Source organism: Maniola hyperantus, chromosome 8 (assembly GCF_902806685.2).
Source record: "Maniola hyperantus chromosome 8, iAphHyp1.2, whole genome shotgun sequence".
Classification (NCBI taxonomy): Eukaryota; Metazoa; Arthropoda; class Insecta; order Lepidoptera; family Nymphalidae; genus Maniola; species Maniola hyperantus.
This window is the reverse complement of record NC_048543.1, coordinates 9,466,383-9,487,827: the sequence shown is the minus strand read 5'-3', so window position 1 is coordinate 9,487,827 and position 21,445 is coordinate 9,466,383. Positions and strand designations below refer to the sequence as shown.

The window sequence follows — 21,445 nt, the reverse complement described above, 5'->3', positions numbered from 1 at the left end:
ATAAAAACCTTGTCTCTTAATTAAGTTAAGGTTATAATTACCGATTAGATGGCTTCAGTTTTACTTAGAAATTAAACCGTAAGTCTGACTCTAAAATGCCATTAATTACATTTTATATTATTTAGTCTTCTTTATTGTGGGTACATATTTAAAACTTATCGTGATTAAAAAATATAACATTAGGTACACTATAATTTAACAGGGACCTTAGTAGCTATGTTATTCAAAAGTTAAACACAACTATAATACTTAACTAGGTATAACATTTCGATAGAATCTTAGCCCATAATTTAGGAAAGAAAATAAGAAAATACTAGACACAGGTCTGTAAATACAAATATGTAGTTGTGTTTACTTAAACCATACATAATATTCCAAATCGTAGGGCATCGAACAAATACACGCACCTGAAGAATTTACAAACGACACCTATTTCCCATTCATGGCAAGTCTATTTACAGAAACGAATCGAAAGAGTTCTATCACAGAGCAGTCCTTTCATAGGACCCTCTGGCGTTATCTGATAACACTGTGAATGCAGTACATTTGTCTGTGCGACACCTACTCACCACGTCTAGTGTAAAAATTGTCGACGAATACGTCCGATAGCGATCTGCCATTCCGTATAGAGGGGCGACAGACAGATGAGTTATGCGTACCACCCAGACGGATAAACGGTCTTTTAAAATCTAAACAGTCAACTGACGCTTTTACTTGGCTTGGGTGAAAGAAAAGACGAAATGAATATAGGCTCAGTTCCTATCGAACGTTATATACTAAAATGGACATATTACACGCTGGAAATGGTCTGCCATACAATATGACAGTACCGAATGAATCGTGCCAGACAGCCAAGACGTATTAAAGTTTCTGGCACTTGCCACTATCCTAAATGTCTGACAATGCATGATTCTAATACTATATTGAAGAAAATATAAAAAAAATTATACTTCATACATATTTTAACGAAAGATTTTATACGTCTTTGTTACCTGTTATTTGCCATAGTCACCATGATCCAAATTAATGATATATAATTTTATCAAATAACGAAAGTCTGTCTCTCATGGGTTCTTAGTCCAGAACTATTGTAAAGTTGACTTTCGTTATAGGTCACGAATAATATACAACTAACGTAGTAATTCATTGTTATCTAATAATTTTGACGGCCATAAAGATGTTTTGGGCAGAACTCGATTAAGATTACTATATCATATAGTTTTTATATACAAAAAAGACTATATAAGTTAGGTATGTGGCATGGCCTTATGGGTCCTATATACATACTTAAAATACGATGAAAGGATGAAAATACGAAGCTTTCAACCAATATGCACCTATCATTTCGTCCGAGGCGGACCGCGAGCGCGTTATTGCAGTAATTTCTACAAAAAATCAACGGTAAGGTTCGCCAGACACATCGATTCGAAAAAATGTTTCATCAACAATAATTTTAATATTGTAATAACAAAATTACGGGTTTAGTAAATAGATATACAATTTGGAATCTTAACGCCGTGGGCTTAGGGAGATATTTCTTTTGCGTTAACAGTTTACATGTCAGGGGGAGAAATGGAACCTTTTGTTGGCCTATAGCATTATTATTTCTCATTTTGTTTTGTTTATTAATACAATTGGCTCCAGGCGCAATATTGATATTCAAGTTTGATGATGACTCGCGCCGCGAGTTTTCTCAACCTCTGTATTTTTATGGCTTTTATAACAATTGCTTTCGTTTTGTTTAGGCATCGGCTAAATGTTGATATTGAATATATTACAATAATTTCAACTGACTTAAGGCTATTTCTGGTTTTTATTTCGCTTTTAAATTATTTTAATGGAAACGTAAATAGGTCATGCAAGTGTTTCATTTTAGGCGTAATTTCTTAGCTAGGATGCCAAGTCGGGTGTGATCATGTGAGTTGTGAGTAAGTATTATTGTCTGTTTTTTTTTATTGCAAGATAAACTTGCTCTTGACGACAATCATGCTTAAAAAAAGCAATGGAGGTAGGAGCGCGCTTACCTCGAAGACGCTTATTAACTCTTGCCTGATGAAACGAATCGCAAAACCAAAGTAGCGGCATAGAAATATATATTAAGTGTAAGAGAGCTAGTTACAGAGATTTTATCTTTACCATCATCGCCACTTATCAAGTGAGACTGCAGCTAAACGCAAAACTTTAAACTGACAATAAATAAAACAATCTGAAGAACAATGTTCCAACACGCAATCCTACTCATCAAATTACATTTAAACTATACAAAGATGAATGCGTAAAGTATAAACTGAGCTAACCCATAGCGCACGAAGATATTTCTCATGGTGAAAACGGAATGACGTGAATAAATAACTTGCAGAAATATCAATTAAACAATTATGCTGTCCGAATGGAATCGCGGGTAATGATAGTGGGCTGTGCTATAACTCAGGCGCATCTGTTCTACGGCTATTTGCCAAGGCACGACATGCGCCTGCGCTGATCCTCGCATTGTAAACGAACTTGTATTGTCCTTAACTTCTCTTCATAGGTACTTTATGACCGCGATGTTGAACTATTTGAATAAACCTAAATGATATAAATAATAAAGATAATTTCAAGTATTGAGTTAGACAGTGGGAGACTACATGATAGGTACATCAGACGTCAAAAAAGATCTCCCCATCTACACCCCGCCCACGATGATTTCCCAACGAGTCACACCCAATCGTGTCACAGTGTGACTTGTTGGGAACTCATCGGAATTTTTTCCCATCAAGTCACGCTTTTACTAGTTGCCATCTAGTTGTAAATGTAAACAGATTGAGTTTCAAGATGTCAATTTTTGACGTTGATGCTCTAGAACAAGGCAACTCTCGAATTTTAAGTAGGAGTGAGGCAAAAGTATAGTACGAAAACAAAACTATGGTAACTAAGTTTAGCACCTACTGAGTGTTTCAATGTCATTGGCATATAGGCTCAGATTGTACTCTTTATAGTAGGTATAGAGGAGTGTAGGTAATTCTGAGAGATAAAGTTTAATTGGTGTAGTTTACGAAGTCGATAAAAAAGCGTTGAGAAACTACTTATCTAAGCTACAATTATGTATCTACAATTAATGTAGCATTTTATAAATTTAATGTTTCAGATTATACTGCAATGAATATCGGACATAAAGTGCGATATAAATAAACGTTACTTATAAAGCAGTAACTGGATGCAAGTATGTAAGAACTTCATGTAAGCTAAAAGTACATGGTCACAGAACTAAGAGATAATCGATCTTGCTCTACGTCCGATTACGGTGAATCGATTCGCGCGCGATGTTGTATAATATCGATTATAGCATTTACATCAGTAGGCCTTCCTGATGGATAATGTCTTTGAGTCCTCACAATATTATAAGCCTTAATTTCATATGTAAATTACTAAATGCTTACGCTTCAAAGATCCTTAATTGGCATTGGCTTCAATGTCTTGCTTTAGAATTAGTCATTACCTACATAATAATATCTGATATATATCTATAGTTAGTAACTATATTGACAGATACTATTTTATTTGGTTAGATTGTAAGACAATTATCAACAGACTAGCTTATGCCCGCGACTTAGTCCGCGTGGTCGTGGACTACGCAATTTTCAAACCCCTATAGAATTTTTCCCCTTTAGTGGTTGCATTTTCAAAATTTATGTCATACCGAATGCCCATATCAAACTTAATAACTATCTGCAAGCCAAATTTCAACCCATGCCATCTAGTAGTTTGAGCTGTAAGGTAGGTAAGTTGATAGATCAGTCAGTCAGTCAGCTTATGCTCGCGACTTCGTCCGCGTGGACTACACAAATTTCAAACACCAATTTCACCCCCTTAGGTGTTGAATTTTTGAAAAATCCTTTCTTAAGGGATGCCTACGTCATAATAATTATCTGCATGCCAAATTTAGCCCGATCTGTCCAGTAGTTTGAGCTGTGCGTTGATAGATCAGTCAGTCAGTCACCTTTTCCTTTTATATATTTAGATATAGATTCATTATGGGAGTTGCTGATTCATTTGAAGAAGGAATTAAATGGCCTCTTTGCTTCACTACTCACTCAATATTTTACTTTTACAGACAATGTCATGAGGATTTTGGTCTGATAAACTTACCTTTCATTTATGTTTCCTTCAGGCAAATAGAGTATTGTTTTCCGTGTGGCTAAATATTTTTAGTCTTTAATCTTACTGGAATATTTGATTTTTTTTGAACCGACTTATTTTGAAACTTTTTTTGAACTGACTTCTTCTTTATTTTCACATTTCCAAAACAGATGGGCACACAGCGTTAGAATTCATATTGAAGTACTGATGAAATAGTGAAATATTCACTGTACGTACCTTTTTCGTAACTGATTTGCCGTTCTTGTTGTCGTGCGTTATCCGCCGCTACTTTGAGGAGGCCCTGGATGTTTCTCAGGAGTGTCTCGGTGGAGGAAACCAGGGTGTCGGCAGTGGGGTCCACGGGCACGTTCGACGGCGAGCCTTGCGGGGGGTAGCTGACAGGCGCTGGCGACGAATTCGTAGGGAGGTCTCGCTCGCCATCGCTGAGATCTGCTCCTTTTGCAAACAAAGAAATATATTTTTAGTAAACGGATACGTTTTTAAAGTCATCACTCACCACCACTTACTATCTCAATTTAAAAAAATGGTTTGAAATTCTTAGATTACTAAATCCGACTAGTATCGGCTAGTTAAAAAGCCCTCTATACATATACATAATACTAGACATCATCCAAAGACTTTTATGTACATAAAACACTATGTAATTTCAAACAAAAATGTGAGCTGCAATTCGTTTTTTTATTGCTTACACTTGATGTCCAGCTGGTCGATTGCGGAAAAACTGCATCAATTATTATTACAACCGCAATCGTTGTGATTGGCTCAATTCATGGTATTCTTGTTGCAACAATACATTGTAGCCAATAGTGAGCGAGCATTAACCAAGCAGAGGTGATTGCGATTGTGACATTGTAACTGTCACTCTACCGCAATTGAGCACCTGTATCACACAATTTTTGACAGCTTCATAGAACACAATTTTGTTTGAAATTATTGCTCTTTTATAGCTCGCGGCCTTCTTATAGGTTTCAGTAGATATTAATAGATTAGTCATTAGTAATTTCAATTCATGTCGTAATAAATTACACCTTCTCAAGGAGAGTTGGACATCCGTTGTTAATGTTTTGTCGATGCAAAATTCGCGACAAAGCGTTGTCGCACGGATTGTGCTTAGTCTGCTTAACAAAGTGGGAAAATACCATTAAATCTTGTTCGTAAATCGCTAGGTATTCAGAGATTAATATACCTTATACCGCTCGCAGAACTACAATGTTGACACTATTAAATGTGCTATTATTAACACTGACCAAGAAACCAAGCAATTAAATTCTTCACATTACTTTGCATGATAGGAGAGAACAATATTTTTATCCGCTGCAATTAATTTATCAATCGCACCGTAAGGAGTCTTAAGGGTTCAATATAAACAATCAATAATACACGACAGAGCTTTGCGTGCGTGTATCATTCGCATAACAATTATTATAGAGAGGTACATGGAAATCGCGTGGTACTCCGTACGGTGCTTTTTGCAAGGGCAAGGCCTATTCCATTGGAATGCGACCTAACTTTATTTTGTATTTATTGCCTTCTATTATAAGTATCTGTGTAAACTGATAGCTTAGTGATTAGGACGTCCGCCTCCTAATCGGAGGTCGGTGGTTCGATCCCGAGCACGCACCTTTAACTTTTCGGAAATATCACTTGTTTCAACGGAAAGGAAACCAGCGTGAGGAAACCTGCATGCCTGAGAGTTGTCCATAATGTTCTCAAAGGTGTGTGAAGTCTGCCAATCCGCACTTGGCCGACGTGGTAGACTATGACAAAACCCTTTTTACTCTGAGAGGAGACCCGTGCTCTGTAGTGAGCCGGCGATGGGTTGATCATGACGATGATGATGATTATAAGATTTTATAGCCTCAATAGCTCAACGGTTAAAGGTGCGGACTGAAATTCGAAAGGTCGCCCGTTCAAACCCCACCCGTTGCACTATTGTCGTACCTACTCCTAGCACAAGCTACGCTTAATTGGAGATGAAAGGGACTGTTAGTCAAGGGCCATGGCTAATATTCTTTCTAAAAAAGAAGTATTAACTGCATCGCACGCTGCACGCGCCAAACAAATCTTCTTCTTTTCAGTGGGTCTTTGAATTAATGCAAACTCTACATACTTCATTTGCATTTTATCATGAGTTGGATACCAACGACGACGTATTATGTTTATTTCTTAGCAATATTATTGCATTTCGTTTAGATACTAAAATGAACTTATACAAGTACGCTGGAAGAGATGATATGTATAACCATTCAAGCAATCAACTAACTAACTAAATAACCATTGCAATAAAGTAAATTAAATAACATTTATTGAACATTATAATAACACCAACTTTCTTTCTAGTAAAGATAAAGCTAAAGAGAAACACATTAAATCCTGGCGAGTAAGGGTAGCTCAATTTACAAGTTGTTTTGCCGATACTAGTCGGAATAAGGAGATGTTAAGCCATTCGACACCGAATGGGCTGTCTCTAGATCGATTTATATATTCACCGATGCACTGTACCGCTAGTTGTTCCTTTTGCGATTCAAGATCAAGCTCCAATACTACTAATTATAATGGTGAAAGTATCTCCGGCTCTGTGCTGTTTAACATTAATGCTATTTACAATAAACACGAATGTAATTTTGATTGTAATTGAAATGAGCGGACTCAAATAAGTAACAGACGTAACTTAAAAAAAAGAAAGCGTTTCGATTGGCGTCTCTCACGGCCCAAAGTAATCTATCGATACATTTAATTTAACTGACAAGATAGTGAACGCTCATCATATAATGAAGACAACATCGTTTCGTCATTGTCGATGCGCACGATAGCACTTTCGAGTTGTCACAACACCATCTTCCTAATAAGACCAATTAACAAAATTCTAAACGAGGCGAGCGAACGAAAATGAACTTAACGACCTTGAAATTAAAAATTCGATTCATAATTATTCGTGACTAATATGTGAAAAAGAATACGGATATAAAACAAAAATCGGGTCACAAACAAGTGTGATGATTGAAAGTCGAAGGTAATATCGGATCGAAAAAGATCAAAGTTGAATGACATGGGAGTTAACGAAAAGCTTTTTGTGATGATCGCGTCGATTGTGATGATCTTGAAGGTGTCAACAAAATGGATTATACAAAATATTATACGAATAAAAGCGCACCTAAATACAGATACTTACTAATAACTGTAAACAAAATTACCTAACTGAAAATGGCAGATTATCAGTTAATAACTCAGTGTTCCTAGACTTTACGCTATGGATTCCCATTTCCCACGCTAGTTATTAACTACTTAGCCGTTAACAATCGCAATACCTTCATATACATTGCTTATTGTTTTACCAATTCGCCTATTGTGAGCTTCGAGTATTTACTTTTTGATATCACTGTTATGATTTGCCATATCGTTTACGTGGTATTCATATTCATCAACTATTCGACGTGGCTTAGCGATTGGGTACTTTATGCTAGCAAAATATTTCTGCATTGTATGAAATCTTCACTTATAGAATTACTATCTTTTAGCCGCGGCTTCGCTCGCGTGGTCATTTGAAAAATTTTGCCAGGATGAATAAGACACCGACCATGGATACAAAACAGTGCATTATATCAGGACGCTTTGAAAGATTGTAAAAAATAGATCGCTATCGCGCAGGAACTGTTTGTAATTTTCTTGCAAAATTCTGTTGACTTTCACACAAATTTCAAACCCCTATTTTTACCCCTTTAGGGGTTGAATTTTGAAAAATCCTTTCTTTGCGGATGCCTACGTCATACCTAATAGCTATCTGCATGCCGAAGTTCAGCGCGATCCGTCCAGTAGTTTGAGCTGTGCGTTGATAGATCAGTCAGTCAGTCAGTCACCTTTTCCTTTTATATATGTAGAAGATTAGAATTGGTGTTAGGGATCAAGATCTATCTTAAGAGTCTATAAATAATTTTCTCGTTATTCGTAGAAATATTATACTCTTTACATATCAGTGATTTTTTTCACTTTCTTGTCGACATCTTTGATCTAAGATGTTTCAGGTGAGGTCTAAAATTGAATGCATCATTTTAAGTGCTATTCATATATCATTAAAGGCGATCGCAGCTTATACTCGTAATAAGGTTTTATTATATCGGACCATTAGTAAACGTGCCGTGCTGTGTGATCGAGAAGAGAAATCATTTAGCAACTAGCAATCAAGGTACATTTGCTACGAATAACACCAATTCCTACTTCCTCTATTTCTGTAATAGAAGGAACAATAATTACCAAGATAGTTGCATTTATTTTTCAAATTGCCTACATTTATAGTCCAGCTGTAATTATACGCAAATAAACTTACACAGGTTAGTCATCGGATTACAAAGTAAGAAGAAGCAGTTTTTAACTTTAAGTACTTTATAGTCTTTAAAATAAAAGGTGCTTTTATTGCCGATAATTTCTGAACTATGAATGTCGAAAGGTTTGCGACTATTACTGGGTAATTTTGTTGAGCGTAATATGACGTTCATATCGGACGAGAGGTACAAGCTAGTGCTAATGCAACACGGGTACTTTCTTGTCCTATCTGTGATTACGGGTAATGAAACTTATTAAGAAGATCAATTTTCAATAAACGTGTTCCAACAACTAAAAATAAATGTACATGGGTAAGCAGTTAAGCACTGGGGAAAACAGAAACAATTGGGAACTTGGGCCCGATCCCAGTAAAGACTACAATACAGTTTGCGTGCACAGTTTATGTGTAACGTAGCGTGAAAACCTGTAGTGAAAACTGTAGAGTTTAACTACACAGCACAGATACTCTGTGCGTAGGCAGTAGCGTGCAGGTCATAGAGGCATAAATGCACTGCTTACCCCAGTTGTAAGCTCAATGCATATTTTTCATTATGACCTGCCAGTAAACAGGTTCCTACCTAACTAATGCCTACCCTGGCTTTAAACCCTGTGCACGCCACTGTGCGTAGGTATGGCATACGTATGCAGTACCTATGCACTTTTCTAGCGATGAAGCATTATCAGTGGAAATACCAAAATGCTGTTTTTAGTAGGTATAATATACCTATCTATTCGGTTGTACACAAAACTCTAAATCAATAGTTAATATATAAAATAAATAAATTAGGTACCTATTTATTAATTAATTATATTATATAATATTATACTACTACATTCGTGTTTTTTTATTTTTTATTACATATTATACTACATTCCCTGTATTGCGTGTAAGTACTATCCAACACACCTAGTTTCTCCTTTCACCAAAGGTACTGCCACCAAAGGTAAGGCCTGGTGGCCTGGTAGAGATTGCTGTGAGCAATAAGGCCTTTGCATACAATTATTTTCTAGCTTCAGTTTCTTTGTTTTTGTCGTGTTATGTAATATTTTTGTATACAATAAAGTATTTCTATCTATCTATCTATCTATCAACGAAATTGACGGATCTAAAAATAATATACTTCGTTTCACAAAGTTCCCCGCAAAATATCATAGCACTACATTTAAAACTGTAAAGATCTGTAGAGCGTACTTTGACTTTGCTCAGTTAAAACGAGACAGATTTATGCCTGCGATATAGCGATATAGCTGTCTCGTTTTAACAGTGTCTTAAGTCTGTGCAAAGTCAAAGTGCGCTTATAGATCGTCTCGTTAATAGAATTGTGTACAACCCAAGGTACAACCGAATAGACACGAATATCTCACCGTCATCTTCGTCTTTGACATTATGGTCGTCCTGATCAGACAGGACCGCGTCACTCTCATCAGTATGAGAGCGCGGTGAAGCTGCCGCGGCTGTGGAAGGTATGCGCGGAGGCTGCGGCGTGCGACGGGAGGCGGCAGAACTGCGCCCGCTCGCCGAGCCTTCGCCCCGCTCCGCGCGGTCCCGCTCCGATCGCTCGCGCTCCCCGGAACCAGATTTCGAGAGGTTTAGCACAGGACTATGGCCTGGAGAAGAACCTGAATAAGAAGAAATAAAAATGAATCGATCTTGTCCCCTCTTCACCTTGTTTACGATCGTACCGCAAGACACTGGACGAGTCTTCACCCTTATATTGTCAACATTCTATCTCAGGTACGAACCGCTTTGTATCATTATTCCTCATAGACGCATGGACTTCTCATTCGCAATCAGTGTTTTCGGCCCATTACAATGCGGGTATCTTTAAAACAAGAGTGAGTTTCAAGGAAAATGCGGCCCATCTTAAGCCACATAATCATTTGTCATCAGGTGTGATTTTGGTCAAACGTATGCGTTTAGTCAAAAAAAATTAAATCCAGACGCATTGCTTGCATTTGTAAGCTAGAATCCTAAACTCCCTACCAAAAATGTCTATAAATTTTCCTCCGTCATCCTAGAAATTTGACCATAGTACGTGTAGCTCTGGGAGTTCTTGGGTTTTATGGGACTTTGTTTTCCTTGCCATGTCGCTGACTTCCGCAAAGCAACGCTTGCTTTAGTTAAGGAAAATTAATTCAACTATTAGTATTCTCACCATTATGTGAACCCTCGCGCGCCTTGTCCATTGCTATAACACGTTCTATATCACCCCGTTCATCACGCAACCTGTAACAATGCAAATTTCCTTTCAATCTGTTGAAACTAAGTACAAACAGTCTAAGCATATACAATCAGTACCCTTATGCGAAAGTGTGTTTGTTTGTTGGTTTGTTGGTTTGTCCTTCAATCACGTTGCAACGGTGTAACGGATTGACGTGATTTTTTGCATGGGTATACATAAAGACCTGGAGAGTGACATAGGCTACTCAAAGTCAAAGAAAGTCAAGAAAATCAAAGAGTTCCCACGGGGTTTTTAAAAAAGCTAATTCCACGCGGACGAAGTCGCAGGCATATAGGCTAGTGTTGTAATAGTTTATTACTGAAACGAATAAACTACATCGCTGAACTCCTGAGAACAATACGAATCTTTTCTACTCCCAGATCTCTTAAAAACTTTATTTGTAGATCCATAAAGTTTTGTTAAATCTGAATCAATCATGGGTTATGAATGAGTTAAACCACAAATATTTGATTTATCTATAAAAGGAAAATCTAACTGACTGACTGATCCATCAACGCACCGCTTAAACTACAGAGCTTATCAGGCTGAAATTTGATATGCAGATAGCTTACGTAGATATCCGTTAAAAAGGATTTTTGAAAATTTAACCCCTAAGAAGGTAAAATAGGTGCTTGAAATTTTTGTAATCCACGCGGAAGAAGTTGCGAGCATAAGCTAGTAAGATATGTATATTCATGTCAAAAGTACGATTTTAGTCCTTATTTTAAAGGTGAACCGTACTTTGACATTACACTTTTGTAATTTTTTACGGACTATAATATTAATTAATAAACAAACTATTTCTATATATATAAAAGGAAAGGTTGCCTTGTAGAGATTGCTGTGGGCAATAAGGCCGCCTTTGCATACAATTATTTTTTAGTTTTAGTTTCTTTGTTTTTGTCATATTATGTAATATTTTTTGTGTGCAATAAAGTATTTCTATCTATCTATAAGGAAAAGGTGACTGACTGACTGACTGATCTATCAGCGCACAGCTCAAATCACTGGACGGATCTGGAAACGGGTTACCCTAAACAACAAGAAATACTATAGCAGCTAGAGACAATACTGATTACTACCGTGGACCGTGGATAGCGCTAGTCTACGAAATCAACGAACAAAGCGAATGATATGTCAGCACCTCGTTACAGATACAATCGAAAATCATAAATACCGCCAATCGGACACGCCACAAAGCAAAACGAATCCAAACAAAGACACTGACAAACAGTTTTATCATTTGAAACCATAAAGCATGCTACCCACTGAGTTGCGGAGCTACCACAAAGGGAAAAGTATAATATTATAAGACCCCGCTGAGTTCTTTTGTGAGCGGATGAAGACGGTATGTGTAATCATTTTGTACGGATCCGAACCGCTACCCTAATTCCGTAGGTTCTTTTTGATTGTGAGTTATTGGTCTTTTGATGCTTCCGTTCCATTTCATTTTGTGCAAATGTTTGCAATTGTCTTTATGGTAATGAATTGCATCAAACTTCCCTTTTTATCTTAGAAGTTATAGAAAGAAAAAATCTTTATTCGAGGTAATTACATACCTAATATTAGGTATAGTACCTACCATACTACATATATAAATTTATACACAGCGTGTGGTGGGCACTGTCAAATAGAAATATCGTCTTATACAGTAGTGCAACACCTCGAATAGCTAGGCAACTCAGCTTGTGTTAGGACATCGGGCCCCTCTAACACAAAATTCGAAAGTGCACATCTGAGGTACCATACACCAACGCTGATTTTCAGTGCCACCTTGTTTTGCAAACATCACTGGCATAAGATAAATATAATATTATAATTAGCGATTTATATACTACATAAATAAATAAAATTATTGAAAAGTGTTATATCCGGCAGATCAAATTGGAAGAAATAAAAATAAAACAGAATAACATTAAATTAAATGTTTGCGGTTAAATACTAAGATAGCTCCAATAGTTTTTTATTTAGGTATTTATCTTACATTAGTAAATAAATAAATAAATTAATAAATAGTAAATTAGTACATACTACTTCATTAGTACTATTTCTTTAGTGAACATTGGTTCCATTATACATATTATATCAAATAACTCATAGATAGTTTAAACGCTAAAACATTGGTTCCATTAAATTATTTCATATTCGTTCCATTCCTAGAATCTAATCTATCGACACATAAATCTATTCAATGTTTCATACAATTAGTTCATCAGAACCCTTATAAATCTAATAATCATGATCCATTAGAAGTATGAGTCAGTATATTCATAAAAAAACACAGATCTTGAAAAATGATTTACGTTGTCGGAACCAATTTCGCTCATTTCAAAGGGGTTAATGCTACAATTTTTGCCCAGTAATGCCTTTTGAGCATTTGAATATAAATGACGTCTGAAAGTGAAATGTAACATACATAATAAGTGGCTGTTTTAAGCCTTAGCGAAACCCTTTTGTGGATTACAGAGTAATTTTGGGGGAGAGATAACTCGTAAAATGATTCTTACTATAGTAGATATGCGTTTTGTTCATACTTTGGATTATTTTGTAAGTAGAAATAACTAAGGCTGAAATCTATTGATACTTGATAGTATACTTTAACTTTGCTTAGGCTTTTGGCTAAAAGAGACAGATTTATGAATATAAAGTCAAAGTATGGTCTGTAGATTTCAGACTAAGACTACTTGTGTAGAATTCATTACATTTGATACAACTTTCTTCAGGAAACTTTTTTAGTAGTTACTTCATAATTTGAACCTACCAATTAACCTATCATAACCAATTCTCTATGTTTCAGTACTCTATGCGTGAACCCATGAAATGGAGTCGTTTGGTACTTTACTGACGAGTCACGGAACTCAGTTAGAGTTTAATACATTTTTCATTTCCACCGCTATCAAAATGTTAATTTTTGCATCTTAAAACATTTGAACTTCGTAAGTCGACTTCTGAAAAAATATAAGTAGGTGCCTACTTAATATTATGAATAACAAATTGTGTTGACCTCTACCTACTTAATTAAAGTCTAGTCATAGAGTTTTGCAGTTTCTTAAAATTTTAACTATGGACTATGGATGCTACCTTAATTCAAACCTACGTGTAAGTCATTGATATAGAAAAGGTGTACCTATACGTATAGGTACGGCAAAATTTTGTAAAAGTTTCTACTAGGTACACGAATACGTTTAATATTTTTCAAAATATAAAACAAGAAAAAAGAGGACACTTTTTAAAGCAAGCAAAACAAATTATCGATTTTTTACATCTTCCTGCTTACACAGTGGCGTTGAATTATTTTACGTATAAAAATCGTCCAAAACAAGTAAATCAATAAACTTTTTATCAATTACTTTCGAAAACAGGATATTATTTGACAATCCAATTTAAACGAATTGAAAATAAATGAGAGCTCGCATCCTGAACGAATCCAAAAGAAATGACCAAATCATCACAGTCCGATCGGACAAAAGATAACGCCTGTATCAATAAAGTAATAAATTATTTCCACTTCCCTCGTTTTATTTTCGTCATCACAAAACTGTTAATGTGATCGATGATGTTTGAAATTTGTGAGGTTCATTTGAAACGTTAATATTTTTAATCAGTTAAAAAAATTACAACTAACTATTTTTTATTTCTAAGTAGGCTTAGCGTTAGTCATGCATATGCGATTACAATAATCTTTTATATACCTAATAACCTATCAAAAATTCAATAATAGAATTAAGAATGGCTTTAATGAAGGAATTCGAAGAAAAAGAACGGAGTTTGTTTTTTCATTTTGAAAATTTTTGAGATCTAACATATTGGTAACATTTTCGAATATCATCTTTATAAATACATTTTAACCTTTAAATAAATAAAACTAAATACATGAAACATATTTGTAAAGTAAAAATATTAACCTAAATATTATTTTTGTTCTATTTTCCTAAAGGTACCTACTAATCAACGTAAAACATTTATTTCTAAAAAAACTGTCAATCTTTAGGACTATCAAAAATATTGTGTACCATAATATATCTAAACATTGTATTAGCCTATTATCTCTTAAATCCACCAAATTAAATTAGCCATCGCAGGCAGGTAAATAGGAGGTTCGCACTACCAAATCTATTTAATTTTATGTTCATGCATATGATTCTATCGCGAACATCAAATGGATACGCAAATGCTCCACTAGCGAAATTATGAAGGTTAACTAAGTTAGTTAACGTTAACCATTGCCATTACAGGGCGGCCAGTGGCCTAAACAGATATTCCGGAGCCACGAGCGCGGACAATGCGATGCAATCACCACCCGAGCCAATGTACGCTGATTAGTTAATTCTGAACTGTTCATACTGCCTAATATTGCAGCTCCACGATCAGAAGCATTCTTGTATGCATAATCTGATTATCGTAAGTATTATGAAGCTTTAAACCGTGTCGCCAATTCACACGAGAACATTGAAAGCGACAAAATACGTCCAAATTCTCATTTAGGTCACACGATTCTGACTATCATCACAGTAATTATAACTCCACCAAAAACCTAACAAAAGAGGCATGATTAGAGAAACTGTAATCTTCTTCCATAAAATTATAAACAACAACAGTAATTAAAATCTATGCACCAGTAGTTCCTCCAATTTGCATTGCGTGGAATCGATTAAGAAAATCAAATCCTCTCGGAGCGTCACTGCGTAAAACATTTGCTTGACACCCAAATCAAAAATCGTTTTAGCTCACCCTCCCGAGGGGAGATCGGGGAAGCGTCGACGCCTCAACATTTATTATTTCAGACATATCACTCACATGCAAAACAAACTCCGTCCGATCCATCAAAAAGTTTCCTTTCCCCCGTCTCCTCTTCGACACAAATCGAGTGTGTAAGTACTGCGGTTAGGAACTAGGGTCATACCATACATTCCGGGAGTCTACGACTTCACAAAGAATTCACTCAATTGTTCTGTTTCCCCTTGAGCGACGTATGATTAATTTGCGGCAACAACCTCATTATTAACTTACTGTTTAAGCGAAATTAGGGTACAACAATATAATAAATTATTAGAGTTGCTCTCAGGGAAGTGCAATTATACAGATAAATTACTTGTTTTATAATTAAGTACATTTTGATGTTTACTTTTTGCCAATATTATGCCATACATAAAAATAACTGCGTTATTGCAAAGTACCTACTTGTCTTTTTGTAACACGCTGGTTAATTAGAAAATTCAGTCGGACTTTTTAATAAGTATGATTATGTTTTTATACATTATATTAATAAGTGAGTCCATAAAAGTTCACTTTGAGGCTAATATAAGATTTAAAATAAATTTTGAATAGAAACTACAAGAATTTTGCTTCATCTGTATTCTAATCAACCAAATAGAAAAATGATAAATTTATATTACAGACGCATAACTCTCCATTTTTTTTGCTATAATCCCGAATCTTGAATAAGACTGTAGACAGATATGTGGGATAAATTAGTAGTAAATAATACTTTTTTTTGTGTTGGTATTACCAAGTGCCAGTGTCATAAGAACGTAGACTGATTATGAAGTTTCGAACTGTCAAACTCAAAAATAGTTTTGTCACTTGTCAGATTGGAAAGATGTAAGACGTTTTAATTTTTTCGTAACAAAAATAAAGAAGTTTCAGTGTAAAAGTGAGTTTTCGTCATCAAATCCGTGAATTATCCCACAACTTTTGGGGGCTCGTCCGGGATAACCCAAAAATTTGAGGCGAAACGAAGACTGAAGATTCTAAAAAGAAGTTTTATCGCAAGTCATTCGATGGAAAGTTAGTACCGGTGCGTCGCCATTTTACGCCTTTGAGACCTGCTTTACCGACCGGATGTTGCAAAGACTCGACTGAACGTAGGCACACATCGGATTGTTTTGAGATCGTGTCCCGATTGTTTATGCTAAAAAATGTTGCCAGCTGAAGAAAAAAATGTACTAAAATGGTAGCTTTTGGATATGAAGATTTTTTTTTGAAGACTTAAAGACTATGAGTCCAAATAAGCCATCATTTTGTACGACGACTAAGAGACGTAAGAATTTAAAGACTAATACCAGTTTGACAGACCAGATGTCGCCAAACAAAGATGAAAAGGAACGTGAAGATGAAGAGCAAGAGTTAGATGTACAGATTTCATTTAAGGATTTAGAGAAGTCGATGAACATTTTTACCGGAGATGACACTTATCCTATTGAGACTTTTATTGACGAATTTGAAGATACTGCTAATATTATGAAATGGACAAAAGTCGAGAAACTGATATACGCAAAGCGACTTTTAGACGGAACTGCTAAGCTATTTTTGCGATCGTTAGGAAGAGTTAAAGACTATGCGAGTCTAAAAAAGGCACTAAAAGAAGAATTTGGCCCTAAGATTAATAGTGCAATCATACACAAGAAACTTGCATCACGTAAGATGAAGAACGACGAAACTTACCAACAGTATTTCCTGTCTATGAAAGAATTGGCACTTCATGGCAAGGTTGAAGACGCTGCACTGATCGAATATGTCATTGATGGCATCCGTGATTTAGAGACCAATAAAGTCATTTTATATGGTGCTACAGACATAAAGGATTTTCGCAAGAAGTTAGAAATCTACAGTGATTTTAAAAAGAAGTTGCCTAACAGATCGATACAGTCTGGCCAAACATCTGGACATCATTCAACCCGTAAGATGACTCATGTAAAAAGATGTTACAACTGTGGTGACCTGGATCATCAATCACCCGCCTGTCCAAAAGGAATAAAATGTTTTAAATGCAACGAATTTGGTCACAAATCAACTGAATGTACAAATAAACCTAAGAAGACGCTGAACATTCTGAATAAAAATGAAGAAGAAAAAGTACCCTACAAAAAGATAAAGATTAATGGAAAGGACTTTGTAACTCTAATAGACACCGGAAGTGATATTAACCTCATAACGAAATCAGAATTTGAAAAGATAAAAGAAGGAATTGCAGATTATAAAACAGGTTCAACGTGTATTACAGGAATAGCGGAAAAAGAAGTTTATACTGAAGGAATGTTTACAGCTAATGTACAAATTGATAATTACTATACAGACATCAAATTTCATATTGTAAAAGATAACGAGATACCTGTAACTATACTAATTGGAAATCCTATCCTAAAAGAATTTGAAGTGAGTTTTACTCCCGAAGGTATCTACCTAGAAAAGATTATGTATCTTACACTTCTAATGGAAGAAAAGGACAATGAACAAGATTATGATATAGAAGATTCTAAATACGCAGGAAAGATTCGTAAGATGTGTAAAGAGTACAAGCCTGATGAAAAGAAGAAAGAAAGTAATGTTGAATTGAAAATTATACTTACCGATGAAGATCCCGTTTTTCAGAATCCTCGACGTCTGTCACCCTTAGAAATGAATGCTGTGAATACACAAGTAAAAGAATGGCTAGACAAAGAAATAATCAAACCTAGCAAATCTGATTTCGCCTGTCCTGTAGTTCTGGCTAATAAGAAAGATGGGTCACGTAGAATGTGTATAGATTATCGACGATTAAATAAGAAAGTAATTAAAGAAAGATTTCCCCTACCTATAATAGAAGACCAGATAGACAAGTTGAAGGAGGCAAAGATGTTCACGTCCCTTGATCTTAAGAATGGCTTTTTACACGTGAAAGTACACAAAGACAGTCAGAAGTACACCTCATTTGTAACACCCCAAGGTCAATACGAATTTCAAAGAATGCCTTTCGGATTGTGTACAGCGCCATCTGTATTTCAAAGATTCATTAACGATATTTTTAGCGATTTAATTACCGATGGGACTTTGCTGGTGTATCTCGATGATTTAATCATACCCTCAATAACAGAAGAAGAAGGAATAAGTAAACTAGAGAAAGTACTTAAAAGAAGCGAAGAATTCGGTCTAGAGTTTAACTGGAAGAAATGTCATTTTTTAAAGAAGGAAATCCAATATCTTGGTTACATTATTTGTGACAACGAAGTACGACCGTCTCTAGAAAAGATTAAAGCTGTTGCAAATTTCAAGAAGCCAAATAACGTAAAAACTGTTCAGTCATTCCTTGGACTGACAGGGTATTTCAGAAAATTTATAAGAAACTATTCCCTGATTGCGAAGCCGATGACGGATTTATTAAAGAAAGATGCTGTATTCGATTTTGATGATAGATGTGAGAAAGCTTTTATAGAATTGAAACAAATATTGTGTAGTTCACCAGTTCTCCGAATATTCAATCCAGATTTAGAAACAGAATTACACACCGACGCAAGCGCGGATGGGTATGGAGCTGTTCTTTTACAGAGAAGCCCTAAAGACAATCAGTTTCACCCCGTGCACTATATGAGTAAAAAGACGACTCCAGCTGAAAAGAAATACCATAGCTATTACTTAGAAATTTTAGCTATTGTTGCTGCTATAAAGAAGTTCCGAGTCTACCTTCTGGGGATACATTTTAAGATAATAACAGATTGCTCTGCTCTGACTATGACACTACAAAAGAAGGACTTACCTCCGAGAGTCGCTCGTTGGGCCCTGCTGCTAGAAGAATATGACTACAAAATTGAACACAGACCAGGAATACGAATGAGACATGCCGATGCACTGAGTAGACACCCTATCTGTATGATGATTACTGAAATAACAGCTCGTATAAAGAAAGCACAGAATGAAGATGACTATCTAAGACTGATTAAGAAAATTTTAGAAACAGAAAATTACCAAGACTATATTATACAGAACGAAATACTATACAAGAAGAAAGATGGAAGTAAGTTAATTGTTGTACCTAAGAATATGCAGAATGAGATAATCAGAAAAAATCACGAAAAAGGGCATTTTGGAATCTTAAAGACTGAAGAACTAATTAATAGAGAATATTTCATTGAAAATTTAACTGAGAAAATAAGAAAAGTTATAAACAATTGTATTGAATGCATTCTCATATCACATAAAAGAGGCAAAAAAGAAGGTTTCCTACACCCGATAGATAAAGGTAATGTCCCATTATCGACTTACCATGTGGACCATCTAGGACCAATGACTTCGACTCACAAGAATTACAAATACATCCTTACTGTCGTGGATGCTTATACGAAATTTACATGGATTTACCCTGTTAAGACTTTAACCACTGAAGAAACATTAGAGAAACTAAGACTACAACAACAGACTTTTGGAGCACCTGAAAGAATTATTACTGATAGAAATGCTGCTTTTACTGCAAACGACTTCCAGGAGTATTGTAAAACTGAAAATATAACGCACTATACAATTACCACCGGACAACCAAGAGGGAATGGTCAAGTTGAGCGTATCCACCAGATTATCATTGCCATGTTGAGCAAACTGAGTGCCGATGACCCGACCAAGTGGTACCGACGTGTTTCAAAAGTGCAACGTTGTTTAAACGGAACGTACCAACGAAGCATAAAGATGACACCGTTCGAACTTCTTTTTGGTACAAAAATGCGAGAGAAAGATGATGAAATTCAGAAATTAATAGAAGAGGAAAATATACAGAATTTTAACGAAAAAAGAGAAGAGCTTAGGAGAAAGGCTAAAGAATCAATACAGAAAGTACAAGAAGAGAACATAAGAAATTATAATAAGAAGCGAAGAGTAGCAATTACCTATAACATTGGAGATTTAGTAGCCATAAGAAAAACACAGTTTTCACAAGGAAGTAAATTATATCCTAAATACTTGGGACCCTATGAAGTTGTAAAATGCAATCCAAATGATCGTTATGCCGTGAAGAAGATTGGTAACACCGAAGGCCCTATTAATACAACAACCTCAGCTGATCTCATGAAACCATGGATTTCGCCGGAAGACGATTCATCTGGGGCAGATGAATGATCAGGACAGCCGTGTGGGATAAATTAGTAGTAAATAATACTTTTTTTTGTGTTGGTATTACCAAGTGCCAGTGTCATAAGAACGTAGACTGATTATGAAGTTTCGAACTGTCAAACTCAAAAATAGTTTTGTCACTTGTCAGATTGGAAAGATGTAAGACGTTTTAATTTTTTCGTAACAAAAATAAAGAAGTTTCAGTGTAAAAGTGAGTTTTCGTCATCAAATCCGTGAATTATCCCACAGATATACCAACAAAATAAATAAGCTTGCTCATCCACAAGAAATGAGCATTGTAACCCCCGTAACAGTCAAAGCTTCGAAGAAAATCGAGCGAAAAAAGGCTAAAAACACCTTAGGGGTTTACTAATCGAATAAAAAATATCAGCGGCCGATGCCAATGTATGGGGGAGAAATGGAATAAATTATAAAGAAAATACAAGTAGCAAGGGGCTGTAAGCAAGCAAAAAGTTATATGCTTATGCAGATAACAGACCTTATGCTTTGTCTTATTTGGAAGCATTATTCAAGAGTTATAAAAATAGGAACATTGATTTTGCTGGCTTATGTAAAGGTGTATTCTTCAAGATCGGACAAGGTGGACTAGAATATGTAGTGTTAGATGTACTGTTGATAGTGTGTTAGATGCATTGTTGATAGTCTGCACACGGCCTAGCACCCTCTGACATTCTCCGAGAGTCTATGGTTTGGAGTAGACTCTACACACTCTATGGTGACGCTTAGACGATGAATAGTGCGTTGTACTGATTTGTAAATTAATTAAATAAGAAACAGTGATTAAAACTAGTTAAAGTATATCAAAGTGGTTTTCATTTTAACAGTAGAAAGGCGGACCTTATGTAATTGGGACAGCAGCGGTAAGTCGAGGATGATATCGTATAGAC

At 35.7% G+C, this 21,445-nt stretch overlaps 1 protein-coding gene across 9 annotated transcripts in view; it reads right to left on the bottom strand.

Annotated features, from left to right (window-relative positions):
- Positions 1-21,445, bottom strand: part of dac (dachshund family transcription factor) — a 203,302-nt gene that overhangs the window by 60,196 nt on the left and 121,661 nt on the right. For 6 of the 9 annotated variants that reach the window (XM_069500182.1, XM_069500183.1, XM_034971278.2 and 3 more), the window contains 3 exons: positions 10,617-10,687; positions 9,826-10,080; positions 4,357-4,575 (listed from right to left, as the gene is read on the bottom strand). In XM_069500182.1, the coding sequence (XP_069356283.1) occupies positions 4,357-4,575; positions 9,826-10,080; positions 10,617-10,687 (545 nt within the window). The remainder of the gene's footprint in view (positions 1-4,356; positions 4,576-9,825; positions 10,081-10,616; positions 10,688-21,445) is intronic. The other 3 variants (XM_069500184.1, XM_069500190.1, XM_069500189.1) reach the window with 1 other exon arrangement.